This window comes from Trifolium pratense, linkage group LG5 (genome assembly GCF_020283565.1).
Source record: "Trifolium pratense cultivar HEN17-A07 linkage group LG5, ARS_RC_1.1, whole genome shotgun sequence".
Lineage (NCBI taxonomy): Eukaryota > Viridiplantae > Streptophyta > Magnoliopsida > Fabales > Fabaceae > Trifolium > Trifolium pratense.
Window position 1 is genome coordinate 4026616 of NC_060063.1, and position 25071 is coordinate 4051686.

At 34.0% G+C, this 25071-nt stretch overlaps 2 protein-coding genes and 1 long non-coding RNA gene across 4 annotated transcripts; all 3 read left to right on the forward strand.

The window, feature by feature from the left end:
- The first annotated feature begins 6420 nt into the window (after positions 1-6420).
- On the forward strand, positions 6421-8322 carry LOC123887365. The gene is made up of 2 exons (XR_006801449.1): positions 6421-6599; positions 7979-8322. It is a non-coding gene; the product is annotated as an uncharacterized LOC123887365 (long non-coding RNA).
- A 5447-nt stretch (positions 8323-13769) lies between these two features.
- LOC123884439 (uncharacterized mitochondrial protein AtMg00810-like) lies at positions 13770-15005 on the forward strand. The gene has a single exon (XM_045933535.1). It carries the CDS (start codon positions 13770-13772, stop codon positions 15003-15005), a length of 1236 nt encoding a protein of 411 aa, XP_045789491.1.
- Positions 15006-20091: 5086 nt separating this feature from the next.
- On the forward strand, positions 20092-24199 carry LOC123887361 (PR5-like receptor kinase). Of its 2 annotated transcripts, none has more exons than XM_045936673.1 (5): positions 20092-20460; positions 20550-20879; positions 20977-21084; positions 22865-22900; positions 22978-24199. In XM_045936673.1, exons 1-5 carry the CDS (start codon positions 20265-20267, stop codon positions 24066-24068), a joined length of 1761 nt encoding a protein of 586 aa, XP_045792629.1. In that variant the 5' UTR covers positions 20092-20264; the 3' UTR covers positions 24069-24199. The 2 variants fall into 2 exon arrangements, with proteins under 2 accessions (XP_045792629.1, XP_045792630.1); XM_045936674.1 differs by having other exon boundaries at positions 20093-20460; positions 20550-20717; positions 20932-21084; positions 22978-24095.
- Positions 24200-25071: the final 872 nt, after the last annotated feature.

The following is a 25071-nucleotide window of genomic DNA, read 5'->3' on the forward strand; positions in this document are numbered from 1 at the left end:
ATGAAATGATATTTTATTGGTATTCTATAAACCCTAGCCGTCTTTCCTTTTTCCTATTTGTGTATCTCTGATTCTAACAAAGGGAACTGTTGTGCATATAGAATGGCTGCTTTAGGTATTAATGTTAATGGTTTTTACTGGTGGGACTATGTTCCGACGAGTGTTCAAGGAGAATATATTAGTAATTTAATGGGGCTTCCGTCTTTTATATTTCATTAAATCCACTGCACTCTTTTTCTCTATCCTTGGTTTTATCCCTTGGGGTTTTTTGGGAAAGGTTTTTAATGAGACAGTGGTAGGTTCCTTGTATTATTGTTTCCTTGGGTTTTGGTCTAGTCCCCCAAGTTTGTCTCTTTTTCTTTCTTTTTAATAAATTTATTAGGGTGCTGCAAATGATAGGTGGTGATTATGGGGTGCCAATATAGTTAAAATGTCATAGTTATCATGTGATGCCAATGAACGCTAATGTTTTATAAAAAAAAATAAAAAATCTCTTTGTAAAACTAATGGGTTGTTGGTGTGTCAAATTGTTTTGATATTGAATGCAAAGTCATAATTTTATGTGACAATTTTATCATTTTATGTTCTTTAGAAGTTGGCTACTGCCATATGATACATATGAAAAATAGGCTACAGAAAAAAATGCATTTAAGTTCGGTGGAAGTAATTAAGTAGTAAGGGCATGCTTGTTTGATATAATTTTGGTTTTTAGTTTTTAAGATGTGTTTTATAATTCAGTTTTAAAAGATAGTTTTTTAGAAGAGAATAAAAGAAAAATATGTTTCGTAACTTTAGTTTTGAAATGAGAAATTAAGAAATTGGTTTGTTCATTTATTTTCTAAACTGCCATTAATGAAAATGTGTGTTTTTCCATGTTTTTGATAAAACGAAAACTTGAATTATAGGATAAAAACACCCAAAAGGTGTTTCTGTTTTTTGTTTTAAAAAGAGAAAAGGAGTATCAATTTTCAAAACAGGCAATTACAAAATAATGTAGATCAAACAACTTTTTTCCTTTTATAATTTTTAAAAACTAAAAAACATTTTTTGAGAAGTAAATACACAGGGCCATCATCAAGACATACCCTTAACATCTTTTATGTAGAGAAAAAAAAAGTTATGTAATTCTCTCTTTAGTAAACTTATATAGGTAGAGTGTTGTGCAAGAATAAATAATCAAACAAGTAATAAAGTGGTTGTGTACTTCAAAGATTTATCAAGAAACAACCAAGTTTGATTGCATTTGACGGTGTGTAATATGGATTGCTCTACTTAGATTTTGTTAATTGTCTTTGTTTAGAGGGTTAGGTTGTATGCCCCTAAGGACCAATAATATTCGAGGAGCTCGCCCTCCTATGCGCCTAACTCGGCTCAATTGGACAAAGGTGCAAAGTCGCCTCCTCCTGTCCAAGGGTTACGGAAGCCAACCTTCTATGACGGCCAAAATAAGAATGATTGGTATTTATGGTCAATCATGGCTTTTCACCTATTTTTCTGCCAGACATTAATGACGCACGACGTATCCGTCTTTCCATTAATGATCTTGGCTGCGGGCTAGGGACTATATTACCTTCTCATGCAGAAGAATTAGGAATTTTATCCTAGCCAACTCACTAAAACCTTACTTCACGCAAATATTGACTTGAGCGTCAGAGTATTTACATATGCAATCTTCTTTAGACATTAAAAGTAATCTTTCTCTTATATATAGGACCACAGAGAGTATTATCCTTTAGAAGTTGGTATAAGTATAATCATAGATTCTTATTAATGGACAAATTTAAATTGTATTTATAAGCAAAATATAGGTAAACCACAAGGTGTCCCAAGGACAAGGAGTGTGTTGTGGACTTAAAAAATTAAGAAACGACCAAATCCTAGCTCAGCACAAAAGCAACAAAATTCAGAACATACATGGAAAGACAACAAGGCCTTCTGTCGAAAATTTGGATTTGGATTCTTTCATTCACTAATTCTCTACATCTCTCTCATAACTTTCTATCTTTATCTTAAATTCTCTCTCTCTCTTCATTAAAAATTAATAAAACAATCAAGAGAGAGATAGGAGAGAGAGTAAAATTAAAAGAGAGATAGAGAGTTGCGAGAAAGATGAAGAGAGTAAATTTAGGAAGCCTGAAATAATATGTGCGGTGGTCGATGGTCAAAATTATGCATCATTGAGACATTAAAAGGGTTAATATCCTCTTCTAAAGGATTCTCGAAATTAATAAAAGTTTTTTCCAAATAAAAGGGGTTAAAAATTTAATGTTTTAAATTATGCATTATTAATTTCGAGAATCACGTTAACAATAAATAAACAAAAAAAAGAATAAATTGCAAATCCATCATAACACTTGAGTCACAAATCCATCATAAGACATTAGTGGAGTGTCAGTGGCAACGTCGCAAATCGTCAAGAAAATCTTTCCAAGACATGCTTTAAGCCTTCAGATTTTACTTTTACTTTAATTAATTTAATTAATTAATTAATATACTCGCTTTAGACTAAACACATCACTATATACCTTACCATAAAAAAAACATCGGTTATGTTAACGTGTGTTTTAAGGGCACGTGATAAGGTACTTAATATAGAAATATTTCCTCCGGTCCTTTTTATAAGGAACATTTTGGAAATTTTATTTGGTCTTTTTTATAAGAAACACTCTTTAAATTTATTCTTTCTTAAATGCACAATTCCATTTGTACCCTTATTAAATGAAATCAAATACTTCATTCCAATGCACTAGCATTAATTAGAGATATATATTCCCCATATTAGTCCAATGTTACTTTTGGAATACAATATAAAACTCTAGAATTATTAATGAGAAAATTAGTTTCCTTGGTTCGTGTGTTTTTTCAAAGTGTTCTTTATAAAAAGGACCGGAGCGAGTACTACGTTTAATAATATAAAAAATTTAATATATAAAAGTAAAAATGCATAAGTTCCCAAAAATAATTTTTATATTTGTCTCCTTAATATGTGCCCTTAAGGGCACAAATTAACATTCTTAAAATTATAATAACTTATCTCACCTTCCCTCTCCTCCAAATCCCTCCAATTTTGGGGAAGCAAAAAGTGAGTTTATGAGGAATTTTGCTCCCCTCATCTTTCCTCCAAAATTTCCGAACCAAATCGACCTTTACAATAGGCCAGAAAAAACTGAACATTTTGGGAAAAAAAAAAAAAAAAACTGAACTATTACTTAATAATAGGCGTATTTATCTATCAATCAATATTATACGTTTTATTTGACCACAGTAAAGATAGATTTATAGAGATGCATATAAGTTTTTTATATTTTGAGTAATTCTTCCAGTAATATATTATTTAATACAATACATCAAGTTCTCTATATCTTGAGAATATGTATTACATTATTTGTTTTTTATTCCAATCATAGCATGCAGGCTGATATGGATCTTGAATATAACATGGTCCTTTTTTGGTTATGTGCCAATTGCAATCATCACAATCAGGGCTATAACGAGAACTTTCAATGTATATATCGAAATAATGCAATTCATTAAGCCATCTAAATGAACACCAGAATTGAGTTCGGCCAAATATTTTAGTACCAAAACTAAAACCATAGTTATTACCATGATGTAGAAGATGTTCTCCGAGATCATCATCTGCAGATTTACAATGAACTCTTAAGTCCAAATTTCCTTCTAAAGTATTAACAATATTTACATGAACTCCAAGAATATTGTGCATAGATAACAACATGAACACACATAGCAAGGCAACTTTTTCGATGAATCGAGACATTGCAGCTTCGATTAATATTTTATATATATGTTAGAATCAAAGACAAATATTTATACTCGATGAACCGGATGGTGATGGGGAGTCAACGAAACAGTACATTCATTGACATTAACTGACAAGTCAACTGAAACTTATGTGATAACAATTAATTATCATTATTTTTATACATAGAAGAAATGTTAAAGTCATTATATATAAACTCACAAACATAAGTGAGGGAGTCGGAATTCGAACACCGGTCATAACGTCTGACCTAACAATTTCAGCATAATTTTGCCAATTGAATTAAGATTTGTGTACCGTAATAATTAATTCTAATAATGTCTCTTTATCACATAGAGATATTGGTGCAATGGAAGAGGATCGTGAATTGTCTGAAAATCAAAACTTTCCATGATGCTGAGGAAGACATCTAGCTCACGTTGACTAATAACAATAATTAGCCGGTTTTAGCTTTAATTGCCATTGACCATGAAAACAGCCCATTCTAATTTGGAATCCGTTCATGTACCAAAAAAAAAAAAAAAAAAAAATTTGGAATCCGTTCTAGCATCAAATGATTCTAGCCTCTGGTTAATCGGAAATGCGGGGACCGAACCGGGATCCTATCCCTATCAAGTTCAATGTCAATCATCACTGAACCATCTAACGATCGGTTAATTCTAACAATTTGTTATGCCAAGCAAGTGGGGGTGCATTTAGTTATCCTGTCCAGAAGGGACGTGTGGACTGCGACAAGCCCAAGTCATTGTCAACTAAGGAAAAGGGTGCTAATTTAGAGAATGGGAGTGCAAATAAAAAACTGGGTAATATTACAACATCGGTGCAGCTAGGTGGAAATATACTCCCTCCGTCTCATATTATAAGAAGAAAAAAAGTCCAGGTTGAAATAGCTTTAACTTTAATTTTCTAAAGGCTTACTGGGATATAGTTAAAGATGATATTATGGTTTTTTTTACATGAATTTCATAATAAAGCTATTCTTCCGAAGACAATCACAAAGTCTTTTTAGCTCTTATTTCTAAGAAACGACCATCCTTATGCACTATCAGATTATAGGCCTATTTGTTTGGTGAGTTGCTTGTATAAGATTCTTTCTAAAGTGTTGGCAGTCCAATTAAAAAATGTCATGGGTCATTTGATTTCTAGTTGCCACAAGGTTACAAAGTTAGTAATGACATCCAGTTTCATATTCTTCAGTTTGAAGATGGCACGATCATTGTTAGGGTAAAAAATAGAAATGGAGATTTTTGGCTAATTTAAATGTCATTTGATCTAATTTATTGATATTTCGCTATGGTCCAATGGCCACAAATTTCTTACATAGTGAAGTTCCATTGTTGAATGGCGTGATGTCATTGTGGTGGCGTGATATAGTTAGAGGTTTGGACGATGGTTCTTGGTTCTCCTTTAATGTGGGTAATATAAAAGACTTTAAACTAAAAGATGGAAATATAAGACTTAAGAATAAATTGCTTCTTCAAGGGTTTTTCCACAAAAACTTCCTCACAATTATGTGTTTGTTCGTAAATTCCTCTAATTAATTTATAACATTTTTTGAAATGTTATTTTAAGTATAATTTATCTAGTTTATAGCTTATTGGACTAGTATATAAGTTTGTTTGATAAAAATGAGACGTGTTATGTACCAAAAAAAAATGAGACGTGTTTGGTAACAAACTCCTCTAATTAATTTATAACATTTTTTGAAATGTTATTTTAAGTAGCGTTTGAGATTATAATTTTTGAACTTTTATTCAAATTAAAAATGAGACGTGTTTGGTAACAAGCTCCTCTAATTAATTTATAACATTTTTTGAAATGTTATTTTAAGTAGCGTTTGAGATTATAATTTTTGAACTTTTATTCAAATTTTAACCTTATTATTTTACATTTATTACATTTTTTTTCTTTCCAATATATAATACTCCCTCTTTCCCTTAATATAAACATCCACTAAAATTTTTCACCCATATTAAGAAAAGTTGATAGCGTAATAAATATGTCATTTTTGGTATTACACTTATTAAATTGTCCTTTGTGAACAAATGTATTTATAATTGACTTTTCGTATTCCAATGCAAAGTAGAGTTATGTTTGGAAAAATAATAATAAATAGTATATCTAAGGAATTGAAAAAAAAAAAAACTTATATTTAGAGACAAGTTTTTGTAAAAGTAATTGTTGTGACTAGTGGTGCTCAAATCCAAACCAATCCAATTTAAACCGAAAACCGATAAAAAAAAAACCAAAACCGCAAAAAACCGAATAATTTTGGATATATTTGGACGCCCTTTTGTAAAAACCGCTGGATCGGATCGGATCGAATTTTGAATTGATTTCTCAAAACCGATCCAAACCAAACCGATACATATATTTTAATAATTATTTTTCTTGTAATTACTCGAAATCCAGTCACATGGTGCAGAAGAAAATATTAAAGTATTTATGGGTTGTTTATTTAAAAATCGAACAAAATTGAACCAACTGAATCGAAGTAAATGTCATAAAATTGAATTGGATTGGATCAGTTTTTTTTAGTCATCCAAAAATCGAACCAAACTGCATGTTATTTTTTCATTGGATCGGATGACATTTTCTTTCATAACCGATCCAAACTAAACCGCGAGCATTTTGTTAATGGCCCCATGGTTCTCAAATGAAGACCCAACCCAAATCAAGAAAAGTAAAGGTGTGGTCAAAAGCTGACGGAATCATATAATCTCATTCATGCTGGGTGCGTGGTTTCATTCATCAACTTGAATTTCCTTTTCTTTTCAACAAACTCAATCACACCTCCAAACTCTCTCTACTTCTCTTGGTAAGTAGTTAGTTAGTTACTCAATCAATTCATCAATCGCTTTCTCTAACAGTCACAATAATAAGAATCTTTGGTTCTGGACTAGACCTAGTAGACACACCTTGTGATTTGTGAGACATACATGCAGTTAATGTTTTTAAGAATTTCATGGTCGTGATTGATATTTGTTTGCCATTCTTTTACGTCTTTCCCACTTCACTTTATCTTTTGTTTTAATGGGTATTTTGGTTGAGACTTTTTGGTTGCTACTCTTTTAAATAATGATATTGTGGATGAAATTTTAGTATTGAAGGTGTTGTGTATTAAATTAGTTTTTGAAGAAAAGCTTTAGTGTCGGCTTAGCTGACGTTAAGACAGATGCGGATGACTCAGCCTAAAAATAGTTTTCAATTCGCATTCTTTCACTTGAATATCACCACTTTGTTTTCCCTACCAAGACAACTAATTTCAATGTGCCACTTGCCCAACAGCGGTTTGCAATAGGTTTTAACACATTGATCTGCCGAAGTAGTTCGACCCTTCGTTTTTGCATTTGTTGGCCAAATAAGAAAAATCAGCTGTGGGCCTAAGCTTTGTCATTAAATTCAGCATTAGTTGATTTCAATTGTGTATCCATTTTTCACATGGATTTGTAACTGCTTGAACAAGGATCAACAGACACTGAATTGTATTCTGTTTTTTTTTTAATGGTCAAGTAGTCTAATGGCTAGAATTCCACCTTTAAGGTGAATAATTGGAGTGTCCGGGGTTCGAACCCCGGATCCTGCATATAAAATGCGATGTCTCTATCTCATTGAATATTAGTTTGGAACTTGGAACATGGTACCTCTCATTTTTGCCATTATATAAAGGTTTACTTAGTTCTGCATGTTAATTCATGATTTCTTATATTGTTTTTCTATTGCTAGTTTTGTGATTTAATTTAATGTATTGCTTAGTTACCTGACTGTTTTTATAGATGTGCCGCCACTCCAGAGTAGTGTGATCTATTCGATGTGCTTGACTTAAAACAAATTCACTTGTTCAATTGTTATCTTGAGTGCGCCCCTTAAATTTTTACAAAGTCATGGATCGTGCTCTGTCATGGATTATTCACTATTTTTATAATTTGTCATTCAAATAAATAAGAGTATCTTTACTATACCATCATGAGCATTGAGCACTGTGTTATGATATGTATGAGCACCGATACCATGCATGTATTTTGATATCTATCCACACTATCTTATTTTGCACTGATTCTGATAAATTGAAATATATGCTAGTTATGATTATTTTTCTCCATTTAATAAAATCTGAGTACCATGTTTTGTCACATTATGTGCCAGAAGCTATGTCAAAGTCTAATATATTATATTCTAATATATTATAGTTGGCAGGAATAATAAGGTTCTGTCTCGGGTCCATGTTACGTTGTAAGTTGTAACAAATAGCTGATATCAGACCCTTTGTTCAGAGAATGCTTAAATGTCTTTAGTAAGGAACCTGTGAGCGCAACTAAGATCCAGTAACGAGTTCAAGCAACTACTTTCTGTGTGAATGGGGTAGAATTTTTGAAGAACTAAAGGAACAAACTAAGATACTAAGATGGTGTTGCATGTCCATAAGTTGTATCAAAGTTGGGTTATGTTAATCAAGTTTCTGAATGATGCTTATTACAAAGCCTGCGGGTAAACTTCAAACTCTAAATTCTAATTCAAAATGAACATTTTTGCATTGGATACTTTAGTTTCTGATATGGAAAGGTAAAGTGCATTTAGAAATGTCAAAGAAATAAAAAATAGTGTGAGAGATAGCGAGTTAGGAGAGATTGAAAGAGAGAAAAAAGGAGAGGATCCATGTCCATAATTCACCGTTAATTTTGAACTGAATTTGGTAACCGAGTCAATTACGATTTTCTTACTTCAATCAAAACATGTGGGTGGGGTTGTGGAGGGGGGGGGGGGGGGGGGGGGGGGGGGGGGGGTTACATATATAGAGATAGGAAAGAGGGCTCAATAGGACTTCTCTATACTCCTTTTGTTACCATTTGTATGAATACTATGATAATGATCTTACGATGTTAGGTGGAAGCAGTACAACTTAGTGACTCATTTTGTACCCCAATTTATTAGATTCTTACCATTTTAGCTTCATGATATGTACGTTTAATTAAACACCAACATTTGAAAGCTTTGGTTGTTTATTTTCCTTCAATTAAACCATTAATTACATTGATAAAACCATGTTTTAATCGATTAATTAGACAAATCAGATTAGAACTACAATTGATCAAGAATAGTGAATTGTAGGAGATTGATAAAATCATGAGTTAATCAACTAATTAGACAATCGATTAATTAAATAAATCAGATTAGAACTACAATTTATCAAGAATAGTGAATTGCAAGAGATTGATAAAATCATGAGTTAATCAACTAATTAGACAAATCAGTTAAAGAAATTGACAAACCAAAAAAAGAGGTATTTTAGAATACCTCAAACTAATCAATGTTGAAATTACGGCAGTGTGCCAGTGTCGAACCCCAGTCTTTGGGGTGGGAGCAAACCAACCCAACCAACTGGACACCGGCGATGAATCAATCGTAAAAATTGTATATACATGTCTCATCTTTCATGTTTTGAGTAACTTATTTCCTTTTATTTCCTAGTAGATTCTTTCCATTTTAGCTTGATGATATGTAAGTTTAATTAAACACCAAATTTCAAGCTTTGTTTGTTTATTTCCCTTCAATTAATCCATTAATTTGATTGATAAAACCATGTTTTAATCGATTAGACAAATCAGATTAGAACTACAATTGATCAAGAATAGTGAATTGTAGAGATTGATAAAATCATGAGTTAATCAACTAATTAGACAAATCAGTTAAAGAAATAGACAAACCAAAATAAGAGGTATTTTAGAATACCTCAAACTAATCAAAAAAGAGGTATTTTAAATACTTAAACTAGCGGTTGTTTACCAAATTTCCACGTAAACAGTTTTCCAGCGCTACTGTTTGGTGTGCTGGAACAAGGAAATTGAGATATCTATATATATAGCATTGAACTCTTTCATCATTCACTTCTCTTCCAATATAATTTCCTTGAAATTTTTTCCATAAGCAATGTGATACTTACATTGCAATCAACCCCAACACAAGAACTCAACACAAGGGATAACACAAGAAAATGGACGTATGAACTCAGATCGAGAGAAGAGTCCAACACATTAATCACCAACCAGACCCTATCAAGTTAAAAGAACCAACAAACTCTTTCAAGTCTCCGAAACCAGCCATAATAAACACAAATCTAAAATCACCCGTGAGAACAAATTAACAAAAACACGGAAACGTAAAAACAAAAACAAGAGTATTGATCGGAGTATTGTTTAGTCTAAAAGTACAGTATTAATTAAAGTAAAAAAGCTTAACGGTGATTTTAAAATCTATTTTTGAGTATTAAAGTGGAATGTTTTTTTTTGTTGAAATGATTAAAGTGGAATGTTTAGTCTAAAGCGTGTATTAATTAATTAATTAATTAATTAATTAGAGTAAAGTAAAAGCATTGTCTTGGAAAGATTGTTTGAATATTTGCGATGTTCCACTTCCACGGACACTAACATTATGTTTGGAACAAAACCTTTTTTCTTGGTGAAATGACAAAACAACCCTCATTATTTCTCTAGTATTTTTTTCAATTTTTTTTAATCTATAATCAGAATTAGCAACACGTAGTACACCCCACCTGTTAAGTGATAATTATGATCAGCACATCACAGATTGCAAGCTAACTCAAGATGATTATGGCTAACTTGTTGAACAAGTTATTGTATATAGCTAGTGTAGCTTAGCTTAGCATAGAACCTTTATACTTGTATATATAGATCATTTGCTACTCATTGTATTCAATTAAATTCATAATGAAAGCATTTTTACTTTCAATTCTCTCTTTTCATTAGATTGTAACATGGTATCAACCGCCTTAGAGATCCACCGTAACCGTTTTCTCTCTCTACCGTAACCGTTTTGCTTCCGCCGTAACTAACTCATCTTCTTCGTTTCTCCTTCGTTTTCAATGGTTCGTCCTCCACCGGATCCAGTTCTTGATAATTCTTCTCCTTACTATGTTCATCCCGGCGATGGACCTTCCTCCGTGGTTGTTACTCCTCTTCTCACCGGTTCAAACTACCACTCTTGGTCGCGTTCTATGAAGCGTGCTCTCGGTGCGAAGATGAAGCTTGATTTCATCACCGGAGCTCTTCCAATGCCGGACGATGACTTTGATCCTGCGTATCGTGCTTGGCACCGTTGTAATCAGTTGATTTCTTCTTGGATTTTGAATTCAATTTCTCCTTCAATTGCTCAGTCCGTGGTGTTCATGGAGAACGCCATTGATATATGGAACGATCTTCGCGAACGATTCTCACAAGGTGATTTGATTCGTATCTCTGAGCTTCAACAAGAAATCTATGCTTTGAAACAAGATAACCGTTCTGTCACTGAATTTTTCTCTGATCTCAAGACTCTTTGGGAAGAATTGGAGTTGTACCTTCCAATTCCTTCTTGCACTTGTCGCCAGCGTTGTGCTTGCGAAGCTATGCGTTCTGCGCGCAGAAATCATCTCTTACTTCATACCGTTCGTTTTTTGACTGGTTTGAATGAGAATTTTTCTACTGTTAGATCACAGATTTTGATCATGGAGCCTCTCCCTCCGATTAACAAAGTTTTTTCTCTGGTAATCCAGCACGAACGTCAAGGTAATTTTGCTAAAGTTGATGATTCTAAGATCTTGGTTAATGCTGCAAAATCTGCGAAATCTTCTTCTAGTTCCAAGCCTTCTACTCGTAATTGTTCTTATTGTGGAAAGGACAATCATGTGGTTGAAAATTGCTTCAAAAAGAATGGTGTACCACCACATATGAAGAAGTTTTCATCTGCTCATAATGTTGCAGCTGAGGGAGGTAGTGTTGATTCTAATGTTGCTTCTACTCCTCCATCAATCTCTCAAGATCAGTATGATAAGCTAATGACTCTCCTTCAGAATTCCAATCTTGCATCCAATGCTGGTAATGCAAGCTCCAATCAGGTTGGTTCTTCCAACATCACTGATCATTCATCAGTGATTCACAAAGGTATTCACATTTCTTCTCACAATGCATGTGTCCTTAGTACTTGGATCATTGATTCAGGTGCTAGTCACCACATATGCAACTCATTGTCTTGGTTTCAATCATATATTGAGATCAATCCTATACACATTAAATTGCCTAATGGAAATTTTGCTATTGCAAAATATTCTGGTGTTGTTAATTTTTCTTCAAATTTAGTCATTCATGATGTTTTATATGTGCCTGCTTTTTCAATCAATTTACTTGCTGTGTCAAAACTATGTAGTTCATCTAATTACATTGTTAATTTCACTGGTTCACAATGTGTCATTCAGGACAAGAAGTGCTTGAAGATGATTGGTTCTGGTGATGAGCATGAAGGCCTGTATCACCTTAAGCTCACAGATAGATTGGCTCATGTGGCTTCCATTGATGGTTCTAACCATGCCACCATTCCCAAAACTGCTTTATGGCATTTTAGATTAGGGCACCCCTCCCATCATAGACTTGTTAGCTTGAAAAATAAGTTCCCTTATGTAATAGCAGATCATAAAGGAATATGTGACATTTGTCACCTTGCTAGGTTTAAGAAATTGCCTTATGGTAATAGTTTTAATAAAGCAGTTGCTGCTTATGATGTAATTCATTTTGACATTTGGGGCCCTATATCAATAAAATCTATTCATGGTCATTCATATTTCTTAACTGCTGTTGATGATTATAGCAGATTTACATGGATTATCTTAATGAAATCTAAAGCTGAAACTAGAAATCATGTAGTAAATTTGCTAAAAATGATACAAACTCAGCATAATCATCAAGTTAAAATTGTTAGGTCTGATAATGGACCTGAGTTTTTAATGCATGATTTCTACTCTTCCAATGGCATTATACATCAAACAAGTTGTGTAGAATCTCCACAACAAAATGGTAGAGTGGAGAGGAAACATCAACATCTTTTAAACATTGGTCGAGCTCTTTTATACCAGTCAAATTTGCCTAAAAATTTTTGGTCCTATGCTGTTTTACATGCTACATACATTATCAATAGAATTTCTACACATGTACTTGAAAATAAATCACCATATGAAATGATACATCAGTCTCTACCTGACTTAAATGATTTGAAAGTTTTTGGTTCTCTTGCATATGCATCTACTTTGTCTGTTAATAGAACAAAACTATCACCAAGGGGTAGAAAATGTATTTTCTTAGGCTACAAGCAAGGTGTCAAAGGCACAATTCTTTTTGATCTAGAATCTAAAGACATTTTCATTTCAAGAAATGTTAAACATTTTGACCATATTTTGCCTTACACCACAAATAACTCAAAAATTCATTGGCATTATCATTCAACCCTTGACTGTGATTCTCTCACTCCATCACCAGATAACACAACCCAATACTTTGACACTTCTACCACCACACCACCAGAAAACTCACCCTCTAACACTCCTAACCAACAACATAATTTACCCCATACTACACCAATTACCACATCACCAATTACTACACCATTGGTTAGGCCTGACAGGATAAAGCATAAACCTTCCTATCTGTCTGATTATGTATGCAGTTCTTCAGATTCATCCACACAGCCATCAGCTTCAGGTATTCTCTATCCTATCTCCTCATTTCATTCTTTAGATCATTTGTCTTCTTCACATAGTGTCTACACAATGTCTCTCACACAACACACAGAACCTAAAACCTATAATGAAGCTTGTAAATCAGAACATTGGATACAAGCTATGAATTCTGAGCTTGAGGCATTGGCTCGTACTGGCACTTGGAAGATTGTAGATTTACCACCTAATGTTAAGCCAATTGGTAACAAGTGGGTTTACAAAATTAAGCACAAGTCTGATGGCACCATAGAGAGATACAAAGCCAGACTTGTAGCTAAAGGTTATAACCAGGTAGAAGGTCTTGATTTTTTTGACACCTTCTCCCCTGTTGCTAAACTCACTACAGTTAGAATGCTTCTTGCCATTGCATCTATCAAAGGGTGGTTCTTACAGTAGTTGGATGTAAATAATGCCTTCTTGCATGGAGATTTACAGGAGAATGTTTATATGCAAATACCAGATGGTGTTCAGTGCACTAAGCCTAACCAAGTCTGTAAGCTGCTCAAGAGTTTGTATGGTTTGAAACAAGCCAGCAGAAAGTGGTATGAGAAGCTTACATCTTTGTTAGTCAGGGAGGGATATACACAATCCACCTCTGATTATTCATTATTCACACTCAATCAACAAAACAACTTCACTGCATTACTTATATATGTTGATGATGTGATATTGGCTGGCACTAATATGCAAGAGATAGATAGAATCAAAGCTATTCTGGATCACAACTTCAAAATCAAGGATTTGGGAGTTGTGAAGTACTTTCTTGGCTTGGAAGTTGCTCATTCTAAAGAAGGCATCAGCATTTCTCAGAGAAAATACTGTCTTGATCTGCTTAATGACTCAGGTTTGCTTGGCTCAAAACCTGCATCTACACCTCTGGATCCTTCCATCAAGCTACATCAAGACAATGGGAAACCATTTGAAGATATAAGCTTGTACAGGAGACTTGTAGGGAAATTGTTATATCTCACAAACACTAGGCCTGATATAACATATGCAACACAACAACTGAGTCAATTTCTGCATAATCCAACTGTGACACATTATAAAGCAGCTTGTAGAGTGATTAGATACCTCAAGCAAAACCCTGGCAGAGGTCTTTTGTTCCATAGAAATGCTGATCTACAGTTGCTTGGATATTCAGATGCAGACTGGGCAGGATGCATAGATACAAGAAGGTCTACTACTGGATATTGTTTCTTCTTAGGTACATCATTGATATCATGGAAGGCAAAGAAACAAACTACCATATCCAAATCATCTTCTGAAGCAGAATATAGAGCCTTATCTTCAGCCACATGTCAGTTGACTTGGCTTTTGTACGTGCTGAAGGATCTACATGTTGAAAGTTCTAAGCAGCCAGTAATATTTTGTGATAATCAAAGTGCCTTGCATATAGCTTCCAATCCAGTCTTTCATGAAAGGACTAAACACATAGAAATAGATTGTCACCTTGTGAGGGAAAAGGTTCAGGAAGGGCTAATGCGCCTATTGCCCATTTCAACACAGGATCAGCTTGCAGATTTCCTAACAAAGGCACTACCTACTCCAAAGTTCAACAATTTTATATCCAAGCTTGGATTGCTTGATATATACCAAGCATCAGCTTGTGGGAGGCTGTTAAGTGATAATTATGATCAGCACATCACAGATTGCAAGCTAACTCAAGATGATTATGGCTAACTTGTTGAACAAGTTATTGTATATAGCTAGTGTAGCTTAGCTTAGCATAGAACCTTTATACTTGTATATATAGATCATTTGCTACTCATTGTATTCAATTAAATTCATAATGAAAGCATTTTTACTTTCAATTCTCTCTTTTCATTAGATTGTAACACCACCACCTAAAAAACCCCTCTGGTAGTTGGTTTTGAGGAAAAATAAATAAAACACTATTTTGTTGGTAAATAAACAATGATATTTTATTTTAAATTTTAAAATATTATAAAAGATATGTGCTTATATTAATATATATTGGTACATTAATATCTCTTTTTTATATAAGAGTAATTTTGTCATTCTCTTTCTTTCCTCTCACTTTCTTTTGAGTTTCTTTCATGCCAAACAACCAAATAATCATATCACTTTCCACCCACTTTATATTCATTTTCTTTCCTTCAATAATCATTCGTGTTGTTTTTTATTTTTAAAATTTCGAAAAAAAAGGCAACTACTGTAAAATATTATCGGCTGAGTCGCGGGTGAATACGCTCTCTTTAAGACGTTTCACGGTACTACTCAAAATTATGCAGAGTAGACTATCAACCGTGAAGTCTCCAGGATAAAACAACCTTCACAATTTTAATACCGAATTGCTACTGCATTGTAGAATTCGGGCAGAGATATACCCTTCTCTATATTGATTCGATGAATCAATTCAATAATTGATACAAGAGTATCAATTCTCTATGGCTGCAAAGCCACTCGATGAAACAACAAAGAAAGAAATAATTTTGCGTGAAAGAAAGCAAGCAGGGAGAAGAAAAAAATTGTTATCAGAGACTTGTATGAATTGATAAATAACAATGAAAAAGAGGCTGCTAATTATAATGTAATTTCATAACCAAATTTGAGTAAGTGGGGAACTCATTTTCTAAATTTTAGGAATCGGTTGAATTTAAAAAAACTGATCAAACGTGACCAGATATGTAGGAACGAAATTTTGACTGAGCAACGGATATGCGCTGACACAGCATCAATGACTTGGTCTCACGCACAATTAACATGTGCGAAAAATAAAATCTCACGCACGAACGTAAAGAAAAAATAAATTTTTCTTTTTCTTAAAAAAATTAATATATCACCAAGACCAAAGCCCAAGCCCGGCCCGATTCGAGCCGGCCGGACGGCGGCGTGCGCGCATGATATTCGACAAGGAGTGTGTGGTCACCGTTTACAAATCTGGGTACCCCTTGGGGCATTTTTCAATATATAAACACAACTAAGTTATGTGTTCCCTCCAATGTGGGACTTAAAATTCCTTTTTTCAAATTCACACTCCACTTAGTTCATAGCTTGTGTTTATACTCTACCAAGTTTCTTCCTTCAATTTCACATCATGTTCCAACAATTCCTCTTACTTTCTTTCCTTCAACTTTCTTCTTGCATCCAAACATAGCCTAAGCCTTATGATGGATTTGTGATGTTTTTTTAACGAAAACAACGATATTCATTCATTCGAATCGGCAGAGTATATCAATAGAAATCATTATATATTCAAATTCGCTAAAAATAAAAAAGGATAAATTTGTGAACAAATATTACAAAGCCTACAATATGATATAATAAAATCTAAGTATCCGGATAGTCATGCATCCGGATCTGCAGCGTAGATTAACCAGTGATTTAAATTTATTTATTTTTAAGTTAAGAATATAGTGGGTATTAAATTCGTCTATCATATTCTTAAAATAATAGTATATAATAAAAAGAAAAAAAGAAATTACAAACGAGATAAAAGAGCAGGTCAACCTAATGGGTGATACAAACACAGAAATCAGCACAAACAGAATCAACCTAAGCAGTCCTAAACTATCACTAATAATATCTGCAAACACCAACCTAACACATCCACCAAATCTGTTGAAGCTTTTAAGTCTCTTGTCTATAATTACAGAGTTGATTGTTCCTTCTGGAGAGTAGTGACAGTTCTTCATCTTCAACATCTTCTGAGGAGAGCTCATCCTCTTCAGATTGTAGGACTTGAACTTTCTCAAAATCACAACCTTTTCATTTGTTTTAGGTGTTGGTTCTTCATACCTTTTTTTAACGAACTCCAAGACATCCCAAGAGGTGAGTAGAGTTTACATTTAAACAACCCAAAAATCATAATTCTCTTCTTCAAACAAAGGAACTTTAATATTATTTTAAACTGTGCAAGTGTTGCTTGCGGAAGCCATATTTTTTGTTGTTTTTGCTGCATCTACAATGATAACTATATAAGAGTAAATAAAAATAAAATTATAGAGTAGAATTGAGTTGAAAAAAAGTTGTACGGAGGTGTTTAAAACCTAAATCTTTTCAAAATAGGCATGTCAAAATTTCAAATTTTAAAATAGAAGGATTAAAATATAAATTTAGTCAAAATCAGGGAGTTAAAACCCAAATTTATTTAAAATATGGGGTTAAAATTCTAAATTTTTTATCTTGATAATTACTTTTTTTTTTTTTAGAGCAAACATACTTCATTAGATGAAAGTGAAAATAGGTACAGCAGTATGGCTATTAGACTGACTTGGGACATGCCCCAACCAAGTTCTACAACCAACTTCTTTTGACAATTTAACTAGACTATGAGCTACAGAATTCAAACTACGCTTAACATAAACTACATGAGATCTATCCATGTCTAACAAAAGCTCCTGACAGTCTTGAATTATGTGATCAATTGCAGCAAAAACATAATTTGAGTTGACACAATTAACTACCACTTCCGCGTCTGAGATTATGGTGACAGTGTTCCAATTAAGGTGTTTTGCCATTTGTAAACCCCATCTAACACCCAAAGCTTCAGCAAGCACAGGGTCGGTTACTGTCCCCTCTTTTCGGCAGGCTGAGAGCACTACTGAGTTGGATTGATCGATAGCAACCAACCCCCAACCTGTACAGTCATCCAGAAAACAGCCAGCATCACCAAAAATTTTATAAGTATCAGCATAGACAGAATTTGGCATAGTTCTTAGATTTGGGACAGAGTTGCTGTGATTGACAGAAAACATATCATTCAAATCTTGCACAAAAAAATTAATTATGCTAGCTAATTCAATGGGGTTAGCTAATTTGAAGTTAAAAACACAGTCATTTCTAGCTGCCCACAATTTCCACAAAGTTATGCAGACAAATTATGCTCCAAGTTTTTCTTTGCAAGTTAGGCCCTTAAGGAGCCATTGGGAGGTTGTGAGGTCTTGTGGGATGTGTGCTCCTAAAGGGGTTGAAAACCAAACAAATTTTGCAAAATTACATTGAAGAAACAAATGATCTAAGGATTCAGTTGTTTTATGACACATGGGGCAACTCTCATCTAATTGGACTCCTTTTTTCAATAAGTTTAATTTTGTGGGGAGGATGTTCTTGGATAACCGCCAAAGGAAATTGCGGACTTTATTAGGAACGGGGGATTTCCAAATCTCTTTCCATAATTGAGTAAAATGAGAATTTGAAGATTCTGGAGATTCTCGGTTGTTTACGTTCTTCATGATCTAGTGAGCCGACCGAACTGAGTATTCACCACCCTTTTCCCAGTGCCAAATGAGCTTGTCTTCTGGAAGTCTCTGAGAGATGGGTATACTGAGAATTTGTTTCGCTTCAAACTGGTTGAAAATGGTGGAGACCAACTCTTTATCCCACTGCTTTGTGTCTGGGTCAATCAAATCAGAAACGAGTGATGCATCTACAAGGCCTTGATTTGGACTCCTGACTTTAAAATCAACTTGTCGAGGTAACCAAGAATCCTCCCAAATTTTTACTTTCAGCCCATTGCCTATTCTCCACCTCGCACCTTTTTCCATCACTTCCTTAGCACTAAGAATACTTCTCCAGGCATAACTTGGTTGGTGACCCAAAGTGGCTTTTAAAAAGGTATTCCTGGGATAGTATCTGCTCTTGAAAACTCTTTCTAGCAACGAGTCCTTCTCTTGCATGAGCCTCCAACAATGCTTCCCAAGAAGAGCCTTATTAAATTCTTTAAATCCTCTAAAACCCATACCACCTTTTTGCTTTGTTTTTGATAGACGCTCCCAAGACATCCAATGAATCTTTCTCTTATCATCTTTAGACCCTCACCAAAACTTAGCTAGCATCGCTTCAATCTCTTGACAAGTGTCATCGGGTAGTTTGTAGCAACTCATGATATAATTTGGTACTGCTTGTGCCACTGCTTTGATCAAGACTTCCTTTCCAGCTCTCGACAAGAAATTCTCTTTCCAGCCTTTAATTTTCTTCCAAACTCGGTCAATGGCAAGGGAGAAAATCACCTTTTTAGACCTCCCAAATACCACCTGTAGCCCTAGGTACTTGGAATGGGTATCCACTGTCTTTACCTCCATCTTGTTACAGATCATTTCTTTATCTTCATGCAGCATATTTTGACTAAAGGATACCTCAGATTTTTCTAAATTAACCAGTTGGCCAGAAGCCCTTTGGTAGGTAGAGAGAACCTTAAGAATAGAGTCAGCTTCGTTTAAATTTGCTCGTGCAAAAAGCAAACTGTCATCAGCAAAGAATAAATGTGATATTTGAGGAGCCTGCCTCGCAATTTTGATGCCATGGATTTTACCTCGTCCCGTCTCCTTATGCAATAAACCAGAAAGCACATCAGCACATAAGATAAAAAGATAGGGAGAGAGTGGATCGCCTTGTCGCAATCCTCTTTCTGGGGAAAAACATTTGCTTGGTTGACCATTAATGAGAATCTGATAGGATACCGAGGAAATGCATCTCATAATAGTATCAACTAGATGTGGTGGAAAACCCATAGATAAAAGAGTAGCTTTTATGAATGGCCATTCTAAGTAATAAATGAATGATGCTAAGTGTTAAAAAATAATTATAAAATAAAATTTTCCCTCCGGTTCTTTTTTTGTTGGTACATATATGTTTCCTCCGGTTCTATTATAAGAAATAAAACTCTAATTAACATAATATACTAAACATGTTTTAAAGAATATGGGTGAATAAAGAACATATTACACTCGGTCCCGTGAACTTAGCATTGCATTAGTCGGGTTCGAATTCCGATTATCATAAAGAGACATGTTAGCCTAACTCATATTGTTATAAAGTCATGAAAATAGAATAAAAAATTAAAAATAAAAAAAGTCATGAAAATAGAATTTCCTATAGAGTCGAGTTGCTTAATAAGTTGTTTCATCTTAGAAAAGCAACAAACATATTCCTAGAAACCAGAGGAGACCCGAACTCTAACAACACTCACTAAACAACATGGCAAGAAACACAAATGGTCTTGTAACTCTTGTTTTTATGCTAGCTAACTTTCTCCATGGATCAGTAGCAACAAATTTCTCGGTTGGTCATTACCGTAACCAATTCGACGGGTACCCGCCGAAGAAGCCATTAATATTGTCATCCAAAATCCGTTGGGGTACCGAGAGAACATTAACCGTAGGTGACGTTCTTGGTAAGTAATAGATTTTGTAAACCTTAATGAGCTATTAATTAATAATTATAAATCAGATTTTGTTTTAATTAATTTGCTCTAATGAACAGAATTCGACTATCCTTATGGAGAACAACACAATGTGACAATGGTAACAAAATCAGATTTCGATAGTTGCAATAAAACAAACTTACATACAAACAGTTCAATCAGGGTGTTGGTTCTCCACCAAATAGCGCAATATTATTTCATTTGTACCATTGCAGATCACTGTTCAGTTGATGATGAGAAACTGTCAATTAATGTTGCTAATTCTGTTCCAGCACCAGAACAACCACCAATTGCTTCTTCTCCACCAACTCGTAGTCCTATTCCAGCACCTGTACAAGCACCGGTACCAACGGCCACCACTTCACCTCCACCTCCATCTCCTGCTACTGGTACGTACCACCCTTCTACTCATAGATTAACAAAAGTGATATCACTGTTCAGTTGATGATGAGAAACTGTCAATTAATGTTGCTAATTCTGTTCCAGCACCAGAACAACCACCAAATGCTTCTTCTTCTCCACCTATTCCAGCACCTGTACAAGCACCGGTACCAACGGCCACCACTTCACCTCCACCTCCATCTCCTGCTACTGGTACGTACCACCCTTCTTAATTTTTTTGGTAAACCAAATAGGGATGATAACGGGCGCCCATGGGTGCGGGTTTGACACTTATCAAACCCACATCTGAAATCATCACCAAAACCCAAACCCAAACCCAAAGGTTGTTCGGGTGGCAAAACAACACTCACGCCCACACCCATTGGGTTCGGGTTTTTTCCACCCAAACCCAAACCCGCAGCACATTTGAAAATAATTTGCAAATTTAAGAAATTAAATTCCAACATAGACTTTGAATTAAATTACAACTAAAATTAAGGTCTTCCAAGGAAATTCAAACATAGACTTTCAAGAAATTAAATTACAACTAAAATTTAAGGTCTTCCAAGGAAATTGAGGGAGACTATGGGGGTAATTAGGTAATTATAAAATATTTCGGGTGGGTGTATGGGTTTCGGGTGTGGGTTTGACTGATACCAAACTCACACCCATATTATCGGGTGTCACCCAAACTCAAACTCAAACCCAGTCAAATCGGGTTTCGCCCGTTGACTTTGGTTTGGGTTCGGGTGGGTCTCTCCGGTTTGGATTTTTTTGCCATCCCTAAAACCAAAGGTATCCTTCTCGCATAACTGAAGAGTAATTGAGATCCATTTGAGGGGTTGACCTCTCCAACAAATACTTCTCCATACGCACCGGCCGAAAATCGAACTCAGGACCAAATGGTTAAGGGACCCAAATATCTACCACTTGTTTTAATAGAGTGTTTTGGTACGAGGAGATATCACTTGATCAATTAATTAATAAAGTGAAAAAGCATGCTTTTTTTTTTACAAGAGAAAACTTAATTCATTTCATTTAACAAAAGATGATCAATACAACGAGGAATCAACTCGAAAATACGGCGACTAGTCATGGAATAGGCCACTCTAGCTAGGGAGTGAGCAACCTTAGATTGCGGTTAAAGTTAAGGAAAAATAGTTTTTTTATTTATTTAAATCTTTGATGGTCTAATCTCTTGACGTGTTTGGACTACATTTTGCTTTATGTAATTTTCAGGGTTTCTTGTGTTGTGACTTCTGACTTGTGAGAGTTTGTTTTCTGCTTTGACCTTTTTAAACTTTTTTTTCTTTTTGTTTTAGACACATCATGTGTTTAATTGATCTTTTCAATATATTATTTGGCTTATTCAACAAAAAAGATATTCGACATATTATAAATACTAATTTGCCTTATGGAGTTGTTTTTGGTTTTTGATGAGTCGGTCATTTTTGGGTTGTGTTGTTGTTTTTTCCGGTGACTTGGAAGTCGAGGAGTGTCTTTCCAATTATGAGATTAAGATGGACTTCAATTAGATGGTATTTATTTTGGTGTTTATTTTCGAGGTTCGGCATATTTACGGCACCTCTGCTATGTAGTTTCTTTTATTACCCGTCTCTATTCATCTTAATATCTTATATCAAGACCTGGTTAATAATATATTTGGCATTAAAAACATAAAATTGACATAGTGCTTTGAAGGAGAGGATGGTATTACATCGGCTAATATATATTTTTCCTTCTTTTTAGTTTATTTTCAATGTTTTTCTCCTTCTAATATATTTCTTTTTAGTGCCTTAATAATCATAAACATTCCCTGATGGAAGTATATTAGACCCGTTACACAAAGTCACTTTGTTAACTTCTAATGAAAAAGATGAAAAAACACTAGTTAGAGTATTTATGGTTATTGCAAGATCATTTCAATTATTTATTTCTTCTCTATTCAATTATTAAAGACACATAATCTTGCTCTCAATGTTAATGATTGCAGGTAGTCCCTCTAACTCGAAAAGGAAAGTCATTATAGGTAATATATCAAACATTCTTTTTATATTGTTACTTAGAGTTTTCTCTTAAAAAAACTAATTCTCCTTCTAATAACAGGTCTTGGAAGTGCAGCAATGGTAGCATTCCTGATGTGCATCATTATTTATTGTTTTAGAGGGAAGTCATTAATACAACAAGTAAAATTTAGGTTTAATTTTAATACAAATGATGATAAAGTTATTGAACAATTTTTAAAAAATCATGGAGCTTTATCGCAAAAAAGATATAAATTTTCGGAAATAAAGAAAATGACAAACTCATTTAAAATTAAACTAGGTCAAGGGGGTTATGGTGTTGTGTACAAAGGAAAGTTATTCAATGGTTGTCTTGTGGCTGTGAAGATATTGAATAGATCAAAAGGAAATGGTGAAGAATTTATTAATGAGGTTGCAAGTATTACTAGAACTTCACATGTTAATGTTGTCAACCTTCTCGGATTTTGTTTTGAAAGTCGTAAAAAAGCTCTCATATATGAATTTATGTCTAATGGTTCTCTCGACAAATTTATTTACAATAAGGGATCTGAAACCATTGCATCTTTGAGTTGGGATAATTTGTATCAAATTGCAAAAGGGATAGCCCGTGGACTAGAGTACTTGCATAGAGGATGTAACACTCGAATTTTACATTTTGACATAAAACCGCACAACATTCTTTTAGATGAGAATTTTTGTCCAAAGATTTCAGATTTTGGACTTGCGAAACTTTGTCCTAGGAAAGAGAGTATTATTTCAATGTCAGATCAAAGAGGTACAATGGGATATGTAGCTCCAGAAGTGTGGAATAGAAGTTTTGGTGGAGTTTCACACAAGTCTGATGTTTATAGTTACGGAATGATGTTGTTGGAAATGGTTGGAGGGAGAAAAAACATTAATGCTAATGCAAGTCAAACAAGTGAGATATATTTTCCTCATTGGGTGTATAGTAGGCTTGAACTTGGTAATGATTTGAGACCTGACGGGATAATGGATACAGAAGAAGAAGATATTGCAAGGAGAATGACCATTGTGGGATTATGGTGCATTCAAACATTTCCTAATGATAGGCCTACAATGAGTAAAGTGATTGAACTGTTAGAAGTTAGCATGAATTTGTTGCAAATACCACCAAAACCATTATTTTCTTCTCCTACTAGATCAGACTCATAAAATATTAAAGTAAGTATAATTGTTGATGTTGACCTTTTTAATCTTTTTGTAAAACTAATGGGTTTTTGGTGTGTCAAATTGTTTTGATATTGAATGCAAAGTCATAATTTTATGTGACAATTTTATCATTGTATGTCCTTTAGAAGTTGGCTATAGGAAAAAATGCATTTAAGTTCGGTGGAAGTAATTAAGTAGTAAGGGCATGCTTGTTTGATATAATTTTGGTTTTTAGTTTTTAAAATGTGTTTTATAATTCAGTTTTAAAAGATAGTTTTTTAGAAGAGAATAAAAGAAAAAATCTCTTTCGTAACTTTAGTTTTGAAATGAGAAATTAAGAAATTGGTTTGTTCATTTATTTTCTAAACTTCCATTAATGAAAATGTGTGTTTTTCCATGTTTTTGATAAAACGAAAACTCGAAACATAGGATAAAAACACCAAAAAGGTGTTTCTGTTTTTTGTTTTAAAAAGAGAAAGGAGTATCAATTTTCAAAACAGGCAATTACAAAATAATAGATCAAACAACTTTTTTCCTTTTATAATTTTTAAAAACTAGAAAACATTTTTTGAGAAGTAAATACACAGGGCCATCATCAAGACATGCCCTTAACATCTTTTATGTAGAGAAAAAAAAAGTTATGTAATTCTCTCTTTAGTAAACTTATATAGGTAGAGTGTTGTGCAAGAATAAATAATCAAACAAGTAATAAAGTGGTTGTGTACTTCAAAGATTTATCAAGAAACGACCAAGTTTGATAGCATTTGACGGTGTGTATTATGGATTGCTCTACTTAAATTTTGTTAATTGTCTTTGTTTAGAGGGTTAGGTTGTATGCCCCTAAGGACCAATAATATTCGAGGAGCTCGCCCTCCTATGCGCCTAACTCGGCTCAATTGGACAAAGGTGCAAAGTCGCCTCCTCCTGTCCAAGGGTTACGGAAACCAACCTTCTATGACGGCCAAAATAAGAATGATTGGTATTTATGGTCAATCATGGCTTTTCA

What these genes read in the sequence shown, in the direction of transcription:
- LOC123884439 (XM_045933535.1), top strand. Translation starts at nt 13,770, where the DNA reads ATGCAAATACCAGATGGTGTTCAGTGCACTAAGCCTAACCAAGTCTGT.
- LOC123887361 (XM_045936673.1), top strand. Translation starts at nt 20,265, where the DNA reads ATGGCAAGAAACACAAATGGTCTTGTAACTCTTGTTTTTATGCTAGCT. An exon ending in ACCTCCATCTCCTGCTACTG is followed by an intron (nt 20,880 to 20,976) that starts GTACGTACCACC and finishes ATTCTGTTCCAG; the next exon opens with CACCAGAACAACCACCAAAT. An exon ending in GAAAAGGAAAGTCATTATAG is followed by an intron (nt 22,901 to 22,977) that starts GTAATATATCAA and finishes TTCTAATAACAG; the next exon opens with GTCTTGGAAGTGCAGCAATG.